General features: G+C 36.0%; 1 protein-coding gene across 3 annotated transcripts in view; it reads right to left on the bottom strand.

Moving 5' to 3' along the window:
* The window catches only part of ZCCHC4 (zinc finger CCHC-type containing 4), a 46,903-nt gene that overhangs the window by 9,382 nt on the left and 15,674 nt on the right, over positions 1 to 21,847 (bottom strand). For 2 of the 3 annotated variants that reach the window (XM_061191288.1, XM_061191290.1), the window contains 5 exons: positions 19,393 to 19,668; positions 18,787 to 18,867; positions 10,729 to 10,801; positions 6,589 to 6,739; positions 4,926 to 5,026 (listed from right to left, as the gene is read on the bottom strand). In XM_061191288.1, the coding sequence (XP_061047271.1) occupies positions 4,926 to 5,026; positions 6,589 to 6,739; positions 10,729 to 10,801; positions 18,787 to 18,867; positions 19,393 to 19,668 (682 nt within the window). The remainder of the gene's footprint in view (positions 1 to 4,925; positions 5,027 to 6,588; positions 6,740 to 10,728; positions 10,802 to 18,786; positions 18,868 to 19,392; positions 19,669 to 21,847) is intronic. The other variant, XM_061191289.1, reaches the window with a different exon arrangement.

The following is a 21,847-nucleotide window of genomic DNA, read 5'->3' as shown; positions in this document are numbered from 1 at the left end:
CATATTAAATTCAACAAAGATATTTTGAACATTTATGAGTGTCATAAGAAAAAAAATTCTTCCCAAGAGAATCTTATGAAGATTTTCAAATGCTGGAAAAGAGTATCTTAGAAAGATTTTTAGTAAATGGAATAGTCCATGCAATATAATAGATAGCAGATGGAAGAGAGGGGAAAAAAAAGAATTTCTTTATGGTTACCTAAGGAGTCAGAGAATGTGTGTGTCAGGGAGGTGGTTGATTACTTGATTTTGCATAACCTAATTGAGATTATTATTATTTTTAAATGTGGGTTTGTTGTGCTAATTAACTATAAACATATGGTATGTAAAATGCATGCTGCTAGGATAAATTAATGAACCTCTAACATACATCCATATTTCATAGCTTCATCCACACAAATAAACCTCCTATGGAAGTGCTATAAAGCAAACACAATTTTGCAAATTGCGTATCACTAGTGGTAGAACTGATACACCATTTTCCCATCATTATCCCTGACATTTCACTCACAATGATGATGAGAGGCATTTTCGAATAGAAAATTTCTCCCATGGAACTGATTAATGTGATGAAGTACTGTATAGAAATGAGGGAAAGCACAAAATCTCTGCAATTCCTAACTTTTAATTTTATCTATACACAAATTTCTTCTGCAACATGAGACTGAAACTAGTTATATGGAAAACAAGACATTCAAGTTGACAAACATTTATTATTCTGCACCTACTATGCTCCAGGTATCATGCTAGGAAACAAAGCTTAAATAAAACAGAGTACATGTTTGTATTTTCATAAATCCCTAAAGTGTGTTCTGTTTAATTTCAATATATTCAAAAGATTCCAAGTGAACTCTTCAGCTCCATCAATCAACTTCTACCATAGCAATAAGGTTTTTTAGTCACACCATATTCCATGTAACCTCTTATTTTAAATATCATATGTATAGATATATACACAGACATACACATACATATATGTGTGTGTGTTATTCCTCATCACTTCAAATCCATTAAATGTTTTATGTTTATTGTATATTGAATTTTGAGAATTTCACGTGTCACCTTATAATTTACAATCATTTCTCAGAAATTCCTGTCAAAACCTCTTCATTTCTGAACATGAAACCAGACTCGAAAAACAGTTTTCTAAACAGGATGATTTTTTAAAAGACAGCTTTAAAAAAAAGCAAAGATCTCTACTCTTAACAATCCAGACAAATGTCCCAGATTAAGCAGAAACAAGAGATCATAGCATGTTCAAGGTGGAAGGGAAGTGAGAAGATCTAGTTCAGATATGGTAAATACAGGACCTGAATGCCATCACTCCCTGACCCTGACCCTGTGGCAACATCATTAATCAGTCACGCTACTCTCTGCCACTGAGCCTGGTATTCTCAACAAATTCTCCAGAAAGTCACTACCAATTTATCAGGCTTAAGTCTAAAAGTAAAACTTATCTGGCATCCCTTTTCTGGTTCAGTCATTTTATTTTATAGGTAAGGAAACAGAGACCTGGAAAGATAAAGTGACTTCCCTCAAGATTATATTTAATCTTCTGGAAGGCAGTGCTAAGACTCAAACTTCTTCTGACTCTAAATCAGAATTTCTTTTCATTACCAAATCCTTCCTTTCTAATCTGCCCTTAATAAAGCTCTTGGTTTTCTAGGTCTTTGATAGCTATTTTATTCTGTACTCATCAAGTGCTTTATCACTGAAGAGTCTACATGATTTATATTTTATGAAGATTTGCAGCATTTCCGCCTTCCTCTTACCTAAAAAGTATTTCCAAAAAAAGAGATTTAGTGATTTTTTTTTTTTTTTTTTTTTTTTTTTACTGCATTGTGGTTTCGGGGCTTATAATCATCTCAGGCAAAGTCAGAAAGAAGGCCTAATCAAGGTCTATGGGAAAGACCTGTGAAGGAGGAGAGGAAACTTTCAAATTTTTCATTTGATGAAGGTGGCTAATATAAAAGGAAAAAAATTACCACAAAAAGAAGTTAAAGTAACAAAAGAAAAAAAAAAAAGAATGCAAAAGGCTCAGAAAGGATAATAATAAAAAAAAAAAAAAAATAGTAGAAAAATTATCAAAGGGGAGGTACAACAAACAAAGTTTACATACACCCTAGGAGATCTGGCAAAATCAGTTTCTCCCACTGAGCATATAATGGGCAGCAGTGTTCTTATCTTTAGTAGGAATCATGAAAAATGAAGTTTTTTTTGTTTTACAGGTTTTATTCTAATTCTTCTTCTCAACGGTTGGCTTTCTCTTTATTGGAAAGACTGCTTTTCACCCTGATACACATGGCTTAATTAGAACCTTTTCCACCAATGCACTGAATCATATGATTATTTTCAGTTAAGCTTGGACCTCGGAACTAGTCCTTAAAATTAAAACTACAGTATTTCCAAAAGTTCTTTCCTAGTAACACAGGCTGTCTAAACAAACAATAACTGGTTACTCCACATTAATAATCGCTCTCATCTGCTTTATTCTGGATCTGCCTTCTTTGCCTCCTCACCAATTGAAACTCTTGCCCACAGTGAAAACTCATCTCTAAATGTGGATGAAACAGTTTTCTGAGGAACGATGTGTTTTGCAGTTAAAATAATGTGTTTTGTGACATTAAAATTGAAGAAAAGTTTTACCCCCACTCTGGGGCCATCTGAATGATGACTATAGTGATGGTTACGACCATGCTAATAGCAATAACCTTTTTTCTATATTTGCTGTGTGTCAGGGATGAGGCTAAATCTTTTAATGTATTATCTCAAATAATTCTTAAAACCTTATGAAGCAGATATATTATTACTATGCTCATTTAACAGGTAAGATGAGTTTCAGAGAGTTAGATAAAATGTGTAGGCCTAGCTAGTAGGTGGCAGAACCAGCATTATAACCCAGTTCCTTTTCAACTCCAGAGTTCGTGCTCTTTTTCATTCAAATATTCATTCAACATGTATAGGGCACCTACTACGTGCCAAACATTGTACTAGATGATTATTCACTGTCAAAGGCAGCAGGTGCTCCTGGAAACCAGAAATAGTTTACTTAGTTAACGTCTTTAGGATATGTCAGCTATCTCTGCATTGCAAATGTCCATATTAGAAGCATCCTTCAGATAAGAAACAGAAAACTGGATGCCCTAAAAAGGAAAGTAAACCAGCTTTGAGAAGATATATGGTATGGATTTGCCTAAAGCAGAGCTCAAGAAGTCAAGGTTAAAATGACTTGTGCTACACACTTTTGGAAAGGACACTATTAATATGATTCAAGAGCCATAAAAAAGTCCATTAAATTTGATAACGTAACTTCTGTAATTCTATTTTAGTTTTGGAAATTTATTTTAAGGGAGTTATGGAAAATATGGAAAAATTAAATGAATAAAAGATGTTCATGGCAGTGTTATTTATAGTACCTTAAAGGTGGGAGCAACCTCTAAGTCCAAAAAGAAGAGAATGATAACATAGCCTATTAATGGAATAATTTACTTATTAAAAGCATAAGATTATGTAGCTACATTTTAAAATATACACTTATATAAGGCACCATGAAGAAAGCAGAATTCAAATTCATCTTCTATGATTACAAATATGTAAAAGTGTTTTTTAAAAAGACTGGATGTGAATACAGCTGACCCTTGAACAGCATGGTTTGAACTGTGCAGGTCCACTCATTCGTGGATTTTTTTCAATAGTAAATACTGAACCAAAGTTGGTTGGATCCACAGATGTGAAACTGCAGATATGGAGAAACCTCACATACAGAGGGCTGATTATAAGTTATACAACAATTTTCAACTGCACCCCTAATCCTCCTGTTGTTCAAGAGTCAACTGTACCTCAAAATTATAATATTTGCTATGTGAGGTAGAATCACAGGTAGGATCTGTCCCCTCATTTCTGGTAACACTGTTTCATTATTTCTAAATAACTTTCATAATAGTGTATATCTTCAAGACTAGAAAGATTAGAACCAAGTGCTATAGGGAATTATACCCATTATCTTGTAATAACATATAATGGAATATAATCTGCAAAAATACTGACTCACTATGCTGTACACCTGAAACTAACACAATATTGTAAATCAACTATAAAAAAAAAAAGAAACAAGTGCTACCTTGGAACAACTAGTGAAGACGGTTACAGTTCTAGAGCTGAAAAGCCTTAATCAGAGGCTAGTCAACTGCTCAGAAAAATCAAATAGAAAAATGTCATTACAAAAGTGGAAGCAGTGCCCACTTGGTGACCACACATAGTGATGGCGACAACAGCGTTAACCTCAGAACCCAAGGAAATGAATCCAGGAGAGTGGACATTGAAACAGAAGGTGAAGGACAAGGATGCAAAGGAGGAGGTCCAGTCAGTCTGCCCTGAATCAGCACACCCACACCTCAGCATCTCTGCTTCTCTGACACACCACAACCTCGGGCACACCCCTCCTTAGAGCTCCTGGCATCCTCTGAGCAGCAAAGTGAAATGTACATAGCATTCCACCCACCAGAAAAAGCAATTTATTTCTCTACAGCCTCTGAATGGAGAAAACCCATGTTCATAATGATGATCCTGGGGTGCTGCACAATCTTCTGGTGATGATGAAAGATCAGATCATTTGGTCTAAAACCTGGCTACAGTTCAGAATCACCTGGGAAACTTGGTAAAATATTTTTTCTTAGGGCTTTACCCTCTGATTTTGATTTAGTAGGTTTATTTTGGTACCTAAGAATCTATATTTTTAATAAGCACCCTAGAGATTACAGACATTTAGGAACCACTGCACTAAGTTACATATGATATAGTTTTAGTGTTTCATACAGCTTATAGTGTTTGCATTTACTAAAATTGATGAATCATCTTATCAGAATATTTATTTAAGCAGAATATCCATTCCCCAACAATGTCAGAAAACAGAATATTTACTATACCTGGTAATCCAGCATGCAGAAGCTTGGGAAAAACTGACAAATTCGAGATTCAAAAAAATAGGGAAAAATCCAGAATATGGGTAGTTCTTTGTGACTGTTATCTAATGGATCACAAGAAAAGAGAAAAGAAAATAAGAAACTGATATTAAAGAAAAAAATAAAGTAGAAAGCTGTTACTGAAAAACATATGGTATCGGGAGAAATTGTAATCCTTCAATACATTTAAATCATACAAAAGAAAGGATGATTTACCAGAGTACCATTTACAACTTGACCTTTCCCAAAAGTCAATGGAAACATTCTTTTATATCTAAACGCAGCTACACACGGTATGTAAAAGTTATCTTTACATGCATATCACTATAGTCTAGGTAAAGGCAAAGATATTACCAAAAAAGTGGGAGATAAAAAATGAGCATCACTTTGAAGCACAAAGGTGGTTGTGATATGGTAGAAGGACTCCTGGACCAAAAGGCAGAAGGCCTTAGGTCTGAATCTTAGCTCTGCCATAACTCACTATGCCAGTTTGCAGGGTGAATCCATCTTTTCTGAATCATGGAAGATTCTTATGAACAATTTTATCCAAATTAATTTTTATGAGAGACAGGGGACATAGCTATTAATTACAGAGCACCTGATACAGGCTGAGTACAATGCTCGGTACTTTCTGTATGTTATCTCCTTAAATAACCCCTGGAGTTAGATGTTAATATAGTAATCTCATTTCACAGATGCGGAAACTGAAGCTGCAAAATTTAAGCAATTTGTTCAAATTCATGCAGTTAATAAGCAGCAGAATCAGTTCAAGCTCACAAAGCTTTTTATTGCTTTCCCAACAACAATGACTTTATCCACTCTGATAAGTAGACTTCACAACCAAAAGTAAGTGGAATACTTAGCACTGTGAGTCATGTTTTAAATTTCATTTGCATCCCGTCCCCAAAGCACACTATTTATATAGCACAATTAATGGAGAAGCTTGATCACAAATTCCTGACACTCTTACATTTATCAACTTGCAGGTTGGAAACTGAAAAATGATTATACTGACTAATTAGATAATTACATAAAATACTTTGAAGTCCTAAGCCATTTTAAGCTGAATATCCCCCAGTCATTAACCCAGTTCTAGGGTTGGGTATCCATGTGACACTGATAACCACTGTTAGGCTACTGGACAGCCAACCTTCCCACACAAATCTTGGCACAGTTTAGAGCTGTGGACCAGGGGCTGGGTGCTCTCCTAGAGTTCTGGGCAAGACTTTTGGAAGAGGAAATGTAAAGTCTATGAGGGCAGAGATAAGTGTCTGTCTTGTTCACCCTTCCATTCCCAGCACCTAAACAGTACCTGGAACATAGTGGCCATTCAGGAAATAATTACTGAAGAAATGCCAACAGTTCACTGCTGTTCTTCATAATGTCCCCTTATGCCCACCACAAACAAATACTTTACCTATGAGCCATTTTTAAAACACATGATTAGAATAATACGAAGTGCATCATGATGATAAAGTTATTATCAAATAAGCCTATTTTTAAAAAAAGACGAGAATGCAAGACGTGTATTTTATCAGTGCTCTGATTCACTGAGCTCTGCTAATATTTGACAGGAAGTATATACCTAGATACATGTTTATTTTGCAGTAAGTAATAAATTACACACCTTGGCTTTGACCTTCTTTCCACATAGCAATTAACTTCTTGAATGTAACAGCCAGAGGTTCAACCAAGCCACCAAAAGGAGGATCTGTCACCATAATGACTCCTTCACCTTCATCTTTCTGTAAAAATGTTCTGCATACTTCAAGGGCAGCCTGGAACAAACAGAAATTCATTTCTAAATTAGGACTAAAGGGAGGTACTTCATCCTATTGGGAGGAGAATGCATTAGGCTCAGTCTCACTCTTCGTACTGAACTTCACCCATCCTGCCACCCCAGAGTCCCTCAGTGACATCCTGAAGCCTCTCTCATTCAGCCCCCGTAAGATTTTATCTTTGTGTTCCTTGATAAGTGGGTTTTTAAAATTGCAAATTCAAACACCATCACTATCAGAGGACTACACATTCAAATGGTTACATTAAAAAACTAAATTTAGTAACCTAAAAGAGAGAAACTCATTACCCATGAGGACTATCTAAAATGCTAAATTCAATTCAACAAACAGAAGCAAGGACTGTGCTAAACACTGGAGACACAAAGACGAATAAGACATGTTTTTTCCTGTCTGGTTTGTCCACCACCATAAGTTCAGGTTAATGAGAGCCAAGTTACCAGTTAAACATGCACATGTTTTTGAGTGCCAGGTAAATGACAGGCATATTTGAACATGCAAAGTAAATAAATGAAAGCTCACAAATAAAGCTTATCCAGGCCATAAAACCATGCTATTAACACATTTTCCCAATAAGTTGATGTGTTTTTAGTGATTGCAAAGTTAACATTAAAAACTGTCTAGGATATTTATCACTTTTTTATTTTGGGAGAAGTCAGTAAGAGACAGACCTATAATATTAGCTCTAATCTACTGACTTTGTAATTGCTTTCAAGTACTTATCTATAAAAGCAAATCAACACAGTATACAAAATGGCAGAAGATTTGAAAGCTTAATGGCATTTAAACTTTAATAAACCTATATGTACTTTATAATAAAATATATATTGTTCTACTACTAAATCAACTTAGAAGACCTAACTGATGAAAGGAAAAAAATCACAACATCCTAATCCCTTTTCTCTAGTAAAGTCTTTATTAAACTTCCTCCTGAAAGTCCTACAGCAAAGGATGGTGTCAAGAACGTTAATCATTTTTCAAGTGCTGCCTGGCACTTCCTTAACCTGCCTACACGAACAAGGACTAGAAGTACAGATGATGTGACTGAAAAACCTTCAAATTCCTTAGAGTAAATCAGTTATACTCCAATACAAATTTTAAAATAAATAAATTAATTAAAACCCCTTAGAGTTAAAAGTAGAAAAAAGAAAATAAGTAAGTGAACGAGACCTGAACCCTTAACCAAATTAAAAAAGAAATTAAAGAATATCTTCCCAGGTAAGAATCAATGGTGGGATGTCTCATCCTAGGTTGCTGAGGGTCCTAATATTGACCACCTATGGGAAACAGACACTTGCTTATGCCACCAAGGTTGACAATAACTTAACTCTGTTCTTCATCTCAGTCATCACTAAAAAAGTGCTTGGCATTTTAAATAGCCACCCTCTGTACACACTTTAACCACCTTACCAATAAGGCATGTGACATTTTTTATTACACAAAAGACTATATTATTTGCTATGAAAAAAATCCTGTGCAGAAAACTCCTACTTTTTAATCCCATGAACTGTGAAGAGCTTCTGTGCAGTGGCAGAGGCTTAGATCCTCAAAGGCACATGGTACCTCAAAGGCTTATATGCCTTCACAGACAGACACCTAGTAGACACTTAAATACTTTGGTGATTGATTAGTAGATGGTAATCTCTACTGAAAACCCTGACTCTGTAAGTAGGTAGAAAAAGGGGAGACAGTAAAATCATTAAACAATAGTTTTCTGTAGATCATTCTCTACAGTTGCAGTGCTATTTAGTGGCTGCTCCTAAAATATAGAGAAAGGAGAGCCTGAGCTGGACGACTGTTTTCTTCTGTGAAACAGAACATGGAGCTCAGTCTTGGCAGCTTATTCCAACCGTTATTCTAGAAACTGGTAAGGTAATTCTACAAACTCTCAATAAAAGTTACATAGAATTTCCTAGAAAAGGCTACTTACATGTTACTTTCTTAAGATATATGAAATTGCTAGCCAACTGTTCGGTATTTAAATGTAATTTTACTCTTGTCTTTATTGTTCAAATTAAAAAGCAAAATCATGGTCTGGTTGGTATTAAAAACAAATAAACAAATACCTGACCCACTACTGCAGCATCAAGCAGTAATATGAACTCAGTTCCTTCCTCAGCTGTGTCACCAGTGCTGACAACCCCCCTGAGCTCAAAGCCCCACAGTTTCAAGAGACCACACTAGACACTTGCACGTCGATGTCGTGCCAGGCCCACAGACTCAACACTTCCAAACGTCACTTCCACACTTCCCTACTCTCTGTTTTGAAGAATGGAAGATGAATCCAGGTCACGGCCCCATGTCATCTTTGACTTCACCCCCCGTACACTTATCACCAAGTCTTCTTTTTTTTTTTTTTTTAAATTGAGGTATAATTGATGTATAACATTATATTAGTTTCAGGTGTACACAGAGTCATTACACCCAGTCTTCTGGTTTCCATCTGTGAAATGCCTTCAGAATCCACTTCTTTCCTCTCTTTTCCCCACTGTCACTGTCCGAGGTGAGAAGCCCCTCTTCATCTACTGTCAAGCGATCTTTCAATTCCTCGTTCTCCTTCATGCTCATCTAATCAGTTCTCAAATTCTAGTGGTTATCAACCACACAAGCGCTTTGGGAAACAGTGAAGTCTAATTCTAACTGTTATTTACTTCAGTACTTGGTTTTCATAGCTTTCGCGGCTGAAAAATATGTATCCCCATGCTGAATGGATTCTGATGGAAGGAGTACATCACTGGCTATACTTACTAAATCTCATTTTTCAATGAGTCTCATTTTTTCAATCCCAACCAACAATTTAGAATCTACTTTCATTTCCTGAATGCTTAGTTTTTTAGTCTTGCTTGGTTTTCATTCTATCATTAGCTAATATCTTAAAGCACAATATATACTTAAACATGGCTCACAATTCTTTAAAAATTGATATATACCCATCACATATATGTATGGATATGCTTCAAGTAGTCTTGATAATTTCAAACATTTTTGACCAACCTCCTGTCAGGTGTGATTACTTGGTTGGTCATAGATTTTATTTTGTAATGGGACTGACAAAGAGCTCAAATTAGGAGTAGAAATATCAGCTCTGCTATGTTGTTTATTCACAATGATGTTATTAACATCATATTGAAAGAAGATTTTTTTAAACCACTCTCCCTTTTTTATAAGGTTATTTTTTTTTTAGAGTAGTTTTAGGTTTACACCAAAATTGAGAGGAAGGTACAGCGATATCCCACATACCCCCTGCCCCACACATGGATAACCGCTCTCACTATCAACAGCACCCACCAGAGTGGGACATTTGTTAAAAGTGATGAACCTAAACTGACACATTATCACCCAGAGTTCATAGATTGGAGTTAACTCTTGACACTGTCTATTTTTTAAGGATTAGTTTAATAAAACCATAAATCCCCTTAACTGGGACATGAAATTTATCAGGAAGGCAGACAGCAAACAACTAACCACAGTATTATTTAATTACAGGATCATAAATCTACAAAGGAGAACCTGACCTTGTCTGAGGGTCAGGGGAGGCTAAAGAAAGTGACTTGGAACAGGGTTCTGAAGGATGAGGTGATATTAACAAGGCAAAGAGAGAGTAGAAGGTGGAGGGAACAGCATGGGCAAAAGCCCCTGTGGTGGAAAGGCCAGTTTGAGATGAAGGTCATATGTCCTGAACACAAACAGCAAAGCAGGAACAGGGAGAGGACAGGCTGAAGAGTGGCAGGGGTCAGCTCACAAAAAGCTACGTGAGTCTTGGTGAGAAAGTGGCTCGTCACCCAAGAAGCAGTGAAAAGTCATGAAAGATGAATAACATGATCACCTCTAGGTGCTCAATACACACTCAGTGAATGAACAAAAATAAATATCAATAAATGGTAGAAAAGCCACCATTTGCTCTTGAGGGACCCTAGAAAAATAATGAAGGAAATACAATAAAAGAAAGAGATAATGGTCATAATTCTTACCTTTCCATCAAAGAAGTGATGGTTAAACATGTTATAATGGCAAAAACTATCTTCCATATAAAACTGTGAATACCTGTAAGATAATTTGTTTATTACTGCAGTTACTTGTCTGGTCATAGTTATACATAAATAAATAAATAAATGTAAACTAAATTTTAAAACTATGAAATCACACCTTTAATAAAATCAATTTCATCATCCTTTAGTTTTTTGAAATAAAGAATACTTTCCCAAAAATCTCAAGAAGTCAGCAACAGTGGATGAATAACAAACTTAAATTATGGTCCCAAGTTTAATAAGCCAGTGGCGAAACTACAGAACACTCATATATAAAAAACACATATAATCTTCTGGTTCCTATGGACCAGAAGATTCTACATAAATAGTCATGTTCCTGATAGATTATTATGCAACTTAAGCTTGAGATGGGCTGGCAATCAAAATACATCTCTTGCAGTTAATAATTTTAAGGAAAATACTGAATCAACATTTCTTCTCAACAGCTGTTAATTATTTTCTTCCGTGGTTAACAAAAAAAGGTATTTAATACAGAGTTTTTCTTGTCTATTGTGAATTAGCTTAATAAAATATGCTTCTCAATATGTAAGAGAAAAGAAGTATGCGCATTTCATATACACTGAATTAGTGCCAGGAAAGAGGATATTTATTTACTGATTGAGTCATTTTATTCTTCTAACATACTACTTTAAAATGCAGTCAGTAATGAATGAGAGTACCAGCTTTGGGTATTAACATTTTATAAATTTTCGCTAATTTACTAGGCAAAATTCATACCACATTATGGCTTAAATTTGCATTTATTTGACTTCTTACAAAACTGAGTTTTCTTTATTCCTTAATTTTATTTGTATTGCCTAGCTCTGTTTTTCCCATCTATGTCTATGGGCCTTAATGTCTTTCTTGCCGATTTCTGAGGTTTTTTTGTATACTATAGAAACCTCTTTTACCTCAATAGGATTTTGAACTTCCACAGTTTTGTCATAAACAATTCACATATGAACCACACCATCCTTCTACAGAATTCATAACCTAGTGTGGAAAGACTGAGAAAAAAATCAGGGACACATCCTTACTTACACAGCTTCTTTAACCAAATCACAATAGCGGTGCTTCTTTGCTTCTACTTCTACTCGCAGTTACTCATGACCGTCTATAACTGATCACCAACCATGCTGAGTATTTAATACAATGGACAAGCCTAGTTTATGCTCTTCCTATTACACTGAGGCTAAGAGTACAGCTGTACAGTCGGGTGGTCTGGTTTCAACCTCTGGGTCTCTCACTTATTAGCTGTGTAATCTTAGTAAGTTATTTAACCTATCTGAGCCCCAGTTTCTTCATCTACAAAATAGGAAAATAGTTTCTATAATACCTCATAGAACTTGGTAAGAATAAATAAGATAATGTATGTAAAGTGCTGAATACAATGCCAGCTACAAAGCATATACTGAAATGTCAGGTATCATTATTTTAATAAATACCAACTATAAAGATGTATGTCTCAGTGACTCTAATGTTAGGAAATTATGTTTATGCCCAATCAAAATATCTCCTCCTATAATCTAAATCCGTTTCTTGTTATTCTGTGGAGATGGAAGAACAGCTGTTCGCCATTCTCAGTACAATATCCCTTAATATCACTTAAGATACTGTTAGTACATCTGCTGATTTCATAAAACAAATTTGCACTGAAGAAATAAACAGAAGGTTTGAATAACTGAAAAATATTTAAACTATATACTGTAACCCAAGGAACATTCCAAAACACTGTGGGACAATGTAAATTACCATTAATAAACAAATGTCTTCCTCTTTAACCAAATCCCAAATAGCTGATAATACAGCTATATCAGTTACTTAATTTACACATATATATTAATACTAGTACAGCTGTGGATCAACCATCATTTGAGAGTGTTCTTCGCTCTTGCATTGCTTTGTGTGAGCAAGGGAAAATACAATCTCTTTTTAAATATATTTCTACCCTCCTCCATTTATTTTCATTGCTTCATGATGCAATAGTCATTTTTTAAAATTAAAAAAAATTTTTATTTACATAAAATTCAGCACAGCACACTCATCCAAAATGTTCTGGGCAGCAGTGGGCAGAGCCAGAGAGAGAAAAAACCAAGATTTCAGTTCTAAGTTTCCATCAAACACAAACAAGGAAGCATAATTATTCATATTTTAAATTATGAAAAATCACTCATCACCCTCTTAGAATGAAATTGGCCACAAAAAATTATTCTCTCCATTGAATAAGGCAAACAAAACCAATCAGAAATGCATGCACTTGAAAACTGCTCAAAAGGACATTCATTTAATTTGGCCATTCATTCTCTTTAAATCAGAGTCAGTTACCAAGTATGAAACATGTTCTACACAAAGGAAATGTAATCAAGAGCTGAATTAAACTAGTTCATGAAATGAGCCTAAGAAATACATTTTTTTGATACAACTTTATTTGGATGATAGTTTGCCAAACAGTTTCATATCTTTCATGCTAAAATTAGAGCATACAGAAATCCATCTTAGCAAATGTTAACTTCATATCTTAGACCCCAGAAAAGGACATTTACCGCACATCTACATACAGCCCTGGAGTTGAGGCAGTTCTCTGCATCCTTGCACAAACCTTACGTAGGGCAACAACAAGCCAAAGTCAAAGTGCCAGAAGGAACTATTCAGTACCACTTTACACCACAAAGGAATGTTTCCCTGATTTAACTGTGGTCCTTGTGAGAAATCTGAACCAACCCCACACTCCATCATAGTGTAAATACAGGCAACAGGCTGAGTTCATTCTGGCTACTAACATATGTCAATTAACCAGCTCTATCTTAGCACCCAATGTTTACCTTTTACAGAACTGACTCAGAAACAGAGTAGCTATCAAAGAAGCTATGCTAGGATACCACAGTACTATACCTTCAGCTTTTGTCTGCAACACACACACAGAGGTTTATAGACACAAAGAAAAAAAGCATCTGTGTATTCCATAGGTTATAAAACAACTTTATCCACATCCCCTACTCCTTATTCTGACCAGGGGATTTGAACTACAGGCTCAAGAAAGGTAAAACTACAAGGCATGGCATTTAAGGCAAAAGAGTTAAAGGGTCATATAAATCTTTCAAATTAAAAGTACATCAGGTAAGATGCAAAGAGTTCTGGAGAATGTGTACAACGATATGAATGTACTTCACTTACTTAACACTACTGAACTATACACTTAAAAAATGGTTAACATGGTAAATTTTATATTTACTATGTGTACTTTATTGCAATTTTTTTAAAAACAAGTAAACAGAGCAGTAGCAATGAACAATACATAATAAAATTTAAAAAAACAATTTATTTACAATAGCAACAAAAAGAATAAAGTGTTTAGGAACAAATTTAACAGAAGAAGTACAAGTCCTGCACACTGAAAACTACAAAATATTGTTTAAAGAACTTTAAGAATATCTAAATAAATGGAAAGACATCTCATATTCATGAACCAGAACACTTAATATTAAGATGAAAATACTCCTCAAATTGATCTATAAATTCAATGCAATCCCTATAAAAAGCCCAGTTGGCTTTTTTGTAGAAACTGACAAGGTAATTCTAAAATTCATACAGAAGTGCAAGGAACCCACAATAGCCAAAACAATCTTGAAAGAGAATTAAGTTGAAAGACTCACACTTTCCAATTTCAAAACTCACTACAAAGCAACAATAATCAAGATTGCGTGGGACTGGTATAAGACAGACATAGATCAATGGAATAGAATTTAAAGTCTACAAATAAATCCATACATTTATGGTCATTTGGTTTTCAATAAGGTTCCAAGACCATTCAATGGGAAAAGAATAATCATTTTAACAAATGGTGCCAAGTCAACTGGATATCCACATGCAAAGAATAAAGTTAGACCCCTACCTCACACCATATATAAAAATTACTCAAAAGAAATCAATGACCTAAATGTAAGAGCTAAAATTAAAAACTCTTAGAAGAAAACAAGTGTAAATATTCATGACTTTGGATTAGGCAATAGTTTCTTGGTATGACACCTAAAACACAAGCAACCAAAGAAAATAGAATGATTGGACTCCATCAAAAGTGAAAAAACACAAAGAATGGGAGAAAATATTTACGAATCATATATCTGATAGGGGTCTAGTATCCAGAATATATTAAGAACTCTTTCAATTCAACAATAAGACAAATAACCAATTTTAAAAATGGGCAAAGGACTGAATAGACATTTCTCCAAAAAGATAAACAATTGGCCATAAGCACATGAAAGGATGCTCAACAACATTAGCCACCAATAAAATGCAAAACAAACCACAATGAGACACTACTTCAAAAAGATAGACAATAACAAGTGTTGACAAAGATGTGGAGAAATTGGAACTCTCATACATTGCTGTTGGGAAAGTAAAACAGTGCAGTCACCTTGGAAAACAGTTTGGGAGTCCCTCAAGAAGTTAAACATAGAATTACCACATGACCAAGCAATTCTACTCCTAGGTATATACCTGTTATGGCCTTGGTTGTGTCCCCCAAACTAATTCATATTCTGAAGCACTGATCCCTCAGTCTCTCAAAAGGTAACTGTATTTGGGGAGAGGGCCCTTAAAGAGGTAATTAAATTAATTTTTAAGCATTTATCCTTTTTAAACTTTTTTTAATTGAAATATGATTGATGTACAATGTTATGTTAGTTTCAGGTGTACTAAGATGTGACTAAGTTAAAAGGCGGTCATTAGGGTGGGCCCCAATGTGTATGACCAGTGTCTTTATAAGAAGAGGAAATCTGGACACATAAAGAGATACCAGGGATGTGCACACACACAGGAAAGACCATGTGATGACACAGTTAGAAGGCAGCTATCTGCAAGCCAAGGAGAGAGATCTCAGAAGAAACCAACCTGGGACTTCCCTGGTGGTGCAGTGGTTAAGAATCCGCCTGCCAATGCAGGGGACACGGGTTCGAGCCCTGGTCTGGGAAGATCCCACATGCCGTGGAGCAACTAAGCCCATGCGCCACAACTACTGAGCCTGCGCTCTAGAGCTCGCGAGCCACAACTACTGAGGCCGTGTGCCACAACTACTGAAGCCCGCACGCCTAGAGCCCGTGCTCTGCAACAAGTGAAGCCACCGCAATGAGAAGCCCATGCACCACAACGAAGAGTAGCCCCTGCTCTCCACAACTAGAGAAAGCTCGTGCACAGCAACAAAGACCCAACACAGCCAAAAATAAATAAATAAATAATAAAATAAATTAAGAAAAAAAAAAGAGAAGAAACCAAACCTACTGACACCCTGATCTTCAACTTCTAGCCTCCAAAACTGTGGGAAAATAAATTTCTATTGTTTAACCCACCCAGTCTGTGGTATTTTGTTACGGCAGCCCTAGCAAATTAATACAATACCAAGAGAGATGAAAACGTATGTGCTGCTGACATATATTGTCTTGAATAATTCAGTTGTGGACATCTTTTTTTTTTTTTTTTTTGCCTTTTTTTTTGTCTTTCCAGCACCTATATCTCCCCTCGTTTCAGTCAAACACCTATTTCCTATGGAGAACCCACTCCATAGCACCCTATCTGCCAGGCCACGGTGATGGTTCTGGAATGGCTATGTAACCCCAGGCAAGGTAGGCAGAGTACTCACTGGAGTTTTGCTGCTGGAGCTCTCGGGAAAGATTCTTTTTCTACTGGGCAGTTCAGCTGAGACTATGTAAGTTTAAAGCTGCTGCCCACCAAAGTCCTTGGCAGAATGAAGGAAGCTGTCTGCAGAATAAGGCCAGTACAGAGAGAAACACAGAATGCGAGGTAGAGAGAGAAAGACAGAGCTCTAAAAAATTATGTGAGGCCCAGGATCTCAATTGGACTGAAGCCTGTTATACCCTAGACTCCAGCAGTGTGAGCCAATACATTCACAGTGACATAAATGGATTTCTGGGACTCTAATGAAAGAAAGATTCCTGCCTAATATGAATGCCTGACTCTAAATACATGAATAACAGGGAAACCAGTTATTAACACATTTGAAAACTGTTGTGGAACAAAGCAGGGGGATAGGTGGAAAAAGGGAAAGCTAGAAGGATGACAAGAGAGAAATATAGGCTATATAAGAAAGGCTTATATACACTTCCAAAAGCAAAGTTATTTCCAGAGGATAATTTAATTTTGGGGGCCAGACTGACTGGGTTTGAATCCTGAGCTGGACATTTATAAACTGTGACTTTGGTCAAGTTATTTAATTTCTTTGTACCTCAGTTTTCTATTCTGAGGAAAAGGAGAATGTTAATAGTATCTACCCTATAGGGCTATTGTGAGGATCAAAGGATTTAGAATAGGGTTTGACACGTGACAAGTATTCACTAAATACTAGTTATTGTTAATATTGTTATTATAAGACCTCAAAAGTTAAATTTCTACCTTTAAAATAATACATTTATAATAATTTAACAATAATACTTTAGGAAAGAAACATGGTAGTTAAAAAAGAAATTGAGATATTCATACAATGGGATATTATACAGCCATAAAAGGAAGTACAGTTATATGCTATGACATGGAGGAATTTTGAAAACATTATGCTAAAGTGAAAGAGGCCAGACATAAAGGTCACACATTGTATGATTCCATTTATATAAAACATCCAGAATAGACAAATCCATGGAGACAGAAAGCAGATTAATGGTTATTAGGGGAAGTAAGGAGTTTCTTTCTAGTGTGATTAAAAATGTTCTGGAATCATGGGTGATGGCTGCAAACCCTAGTGAATATACCAAAAACTGCTGAAATACACACTTTAAAATGGTAAATTTCAAGTGAATTATACCTCAATTTAAAAAAAGAATTTGAGTTTAAGAAGAAGTCCATATTATCACTTATGGAATTCCATTTTCCCGAGGATTACTCACATCAAGCAGGTATTTGTAAAGTGTGTGCTAGTCCTGTTAATAAGGGATGAGTGTTACAGAAAGTGTGGGTTATTTCTGAGAAATATATGTGCTTATATTAGATAACCTAAAGTTGACTTGGAAATCTAAAGAAAAATAAATAACGAAAGCTGTACTTTTTATTGTGACTTTCTACACTTTAAAAATCTGTCTGCCTGTTTTTAGGGAGAAAAAGCATACGTAATTTCATAGAGAACCTGAGTAATAATACTAGAGAGAATCCAGCAAATGCTGGAATATTGGCCAAATAGACTCTATCAGATTAAATAAAAAGAAACTCAAAGCCCGATTCCTTCAATACACTCAAGAACAAGTAAAATATACTAAGAACACAGTGTCTTACAGACTCACCATGAACTCCCGGAAATCAAACAATTACAGAAACTAGGAAGAGTACTTCAAGTTTACAGAATCAGAGAGTCTGAGGATGGACACATTTGCCATCCTGTGTTGTAAATCAAACGTCTGTATCTTCTCAATTACCACCAGAGGGGGGACTCAAGATGTGGTCCACTGTCTCACCTGTTTGTTCCAACACATCAGGTGCCATTTAATTCTGACCCTCTCCCACAAAGCTTATCTGTTTGTTTATCCTCTGCCTCGGGACTTTTCTATTTCCTAGTTAGCGCTCCCTTCACTTCAGGTCATGTCCAGTGAAAGACAGTATGCACATCATCCAGTAAAAATATTAAAATACATGTCTTATCACACTTAAAACATCATGATGAAACAAAATTCTGGAGGAAATTTGGAATTACCGTTGAAAAATAAGTATATTAGAAGAAATTTCACTCAATTGAAATGTATCTCTAAATTATAAGCCTAAGACAACTAGACATATTCACAGAGAAAATTTAGGAAGCACACTAGCAAAAGGAGAAATCTACCACCTCCCTGTTTGAAATATGGAAGATTACATGTTGAGTCTATATGACTAAAAAGATACCTTATAACCAATCACTACTTCTAAATGTTAAGTAAAGGATTGTAATAGGATTAATAAGATGAAAACATTAAAAAGAAACAGAACACAATGAAGGAGAATAAATATTATACTTTGTAAACCTACCGAAAATCAATATCCAATAAAAGGCTTTTAATGTTAGACTTCTTGTCACCTGATGCTTTCAACCTGATCAGCTCATGCAACCTAAAGCAATTAGTGAAAGCAAATTTAATAAGAAATTACAAATGCCATAGATAACAAGCAAACAAAAAACCCATCAATGTTCTCCTGATATTTCTAATATTTCAGTGAAACACTGAAGAAAATTTGGCAAGTATAAGCAAGGTTTAAATTTCACAAATATTTTTAAAACACTGGATGGATCTCATCTGAAACAGAAAACTCTAAAATAATAAATAACTTAAGAATCAAATCAGAAAGAATCTCCTATCATATATCAGAAATCTATAAAGATTTCTCTCAAATGCAATAAAGATTACAAACTCCTCAGAGAGGGACCATGCTTTATACTTCCTTTGTATACTTGAAGCTTCATGTCGTAACCCGCACATAGTATTGGGTTGGACGAAAAGGTCATTTGGGTTTTCCATATCTTACAGAAAAACCTGAACGAACTTTTTGGCCAACCCAATAAATAACTACTTAATAAATTTTCTTACAGTTTAAATAGTGGTGATGGGAGAATGTTTAAAATACCATATAACATACCTTGGTGTCCCAACACACAGTACTCTTCTGAACCCAAGGGTAGAGAGTAGGTCTACCAAGAACAGACAGCTCCTATCAGCAAACAAATACTGGGCATTTGTCTTCTTGTTTTCCAATGGATAAAGGAGTTGACTGGGCCTTTTTAACTGGGTGATAGAAATATCACCCACTATCTGATGCTTGCGATGCTTTTCCTCATCATCTGGCAACAGCAACTGCTGACATCTTTGACAAAACTTTCTCTGAGACAAGGGCAACTCAATAAACTTCAAGTACCTTCAAGACACAACAAAACACAAAGGAATACATTTTAAGTTTGTTGCTTTAAAGACAATTGATTTTCGCCAGGTTTAACATGCAAAAAGTATCATTACTTCCTAAAGAGTACTGCATGAAGAAGCAAAGGTACAAAACAATCTGTGGAATGTTGGCTAGGATTTATGTCTGGCTGCATACCTACAAAGTGGAAAAGAATCAGCGATTTCTTAAAAATTGAGATGCTCCAATTTAGTCACTGGCTGAAGATCAATATCCATTTAAAATGTGAATATAATATATTATTCAAACAACTTAGTAGTAATGGAGACTACTATCACCTTTAAATTTATTGACAAATCCATGTGTTCTAACTTGGAGGTGTTAAACAGTCTGGCTCAGTAAGACAGTCATTTTCAAATGAGAAATTAAGATCATTCTTCAATTTCTTATGGCATACTTAGCAAGAACAATTACCTCCTAAAAGAAAAAATGTTCCCACAAAGTTCCTCTATTCTTAGCAGTACTGATGGAGGCAGTTCTGAGAAGCTCACCCCCAAAGCAGCAAAACAATAATCAAAGCCTTAAAAAATACGATACCAGATAGCCTATTTGATCCCTTTCAAGTCATCTTTATATCTGATTTCAAAGTCACTACTTTGGGGTTTTTTCCCCTCTCTTTTCATTTTATTACTGATGATTAAAGAGAGAAGACAATCACAGTACGTTTTTAAAACTGCTGATTTTGTATATGCAATCCAGCTAAGAAATCACAGTAAGATGGGATTTCCCTGGTGGCGCAGTGGTTAAAAATCCACCTGCCAATGCAGGGGACATGGGTTCGAGCCCTGGTCCAGGAAGATCCCACATGCCGCAGAGCAACTAAGCCCGTGAGCCACAACTACTGAGCCTGCGCTCTAGAGCCCACAAGCCACAACTACTGAGCCTGCGTGCCACAACTACTGAAGCCCATGTGCCTAGAGCCCGTGCTTCGCAACAAGAGAAGCTACCGCAGTGAGAAGCCCACGCGCCACAATGAAGAGTAGCCCCCGCTCACCACAACTAGAGAAAGCCCACGCACAGCAATGAAGACCCAAAGCAGCCAAAAATAAATAAATAAATAAATAAACTTTAAAAAATTTAAAAAAAGAAAGCAGAGTAAGAAAACAAAAGAAAAATAGGTAAGATTATCATGGCTCATAGAGGGTCAGAAATGTCTAGATCTAAGCATGTCAAATAGTGCACTAAAGGATTCTTAGAGTTTGAGAAGAGTCATATGATTTCAGTTGAACTAAACTCTGAACTGCACTGTAAAAACTGTGAACTTAGCATAGAATCAAAGTGGGTATTAAAACTTTCTGTATATAAGCACAGTTTCACTTCAAAGTACACAAGGCAGTGAGAAATAGATATTCTGAATGGCTATAGCAAGAAATAAGCTCATCATGCTGGTAATTTAAATGTTTCTATTTCTATGATAACTGTTCTTTTGACAGCTTTATCTATGACTGGAAAGAAAAAGGAGCATGATACTGGAAGAAACTTTAACAGTAATTCAAAGTAAGAGTGTCAGTAGAGAAAAGGGCCCCTAAGACATGAGATGCAAGTGGAAGGAACCAGCACCCTCCCTGGCAACAGACACACTGAATTTACTACTATTACCATTCATTAGTAGCTGTTCATTGTTGAAGACTTCCACATTCAGCCACGAAAAAGCAACAGAGACCAGATTTACCATCCTGGCCCTCAAAAAGTTGATAAAATATATGAAACCACAGTTTTAAGATATTGGACAAAAGAAAAAAGTAGGAAAAAAAAAGATATTGGACAACTGGCAGCCCAAACAGTGAATGCCGAGAGAAGGGAAGAGGTGAGTGAGCAGCACAGCTGCTCAGCTTCCTGCCTGTGGAGAGCTGGCTGCACAGGATGGAGGCCCCAAACATAGCACAACAAGTTGATGAGGTAGAGTTGAGAAATCGTGGAGGCCAAGGCAGCTGGATCCACAAGGCAGAGCACTGGATGGTACGCATGGAGTACACGGAAGGCAGACAGCAGACACTGAGCTAGTGCTCCAAGGCCTGCTGAGATTCCCCTCCAGTCTATGCTGAGCACTGATTAGCAGGTGCGTGAGAAGACTACCTACCAAGAGGGAGAGGACTGCTGGAAATGAGCAGGTAGAACAATCACCCAGGGCCCAGAG

The sequence above is a fragment of the Eubalaena glacialis genome, chromosome 5 (genome assembly GCF_028564815.1).
Source record: "Eubalaena glacialis isolate mEubGla1 chromosome 5, mEubGla1.1.hap2.+ XY, whole genome shotgun sequence".
In the NCBI taxonomy this organism is placed as follows: Eukaryota; Metazoa; Chordata; class Mammalia; order Artiodactyla; family Balaenidae; genus Eubalaena; species Eubalaena glacialis.
Note: the sequence above shows the minus strand (reverse complement) of the source record. Positions and strands in the feature narration are given on the sequence as shown.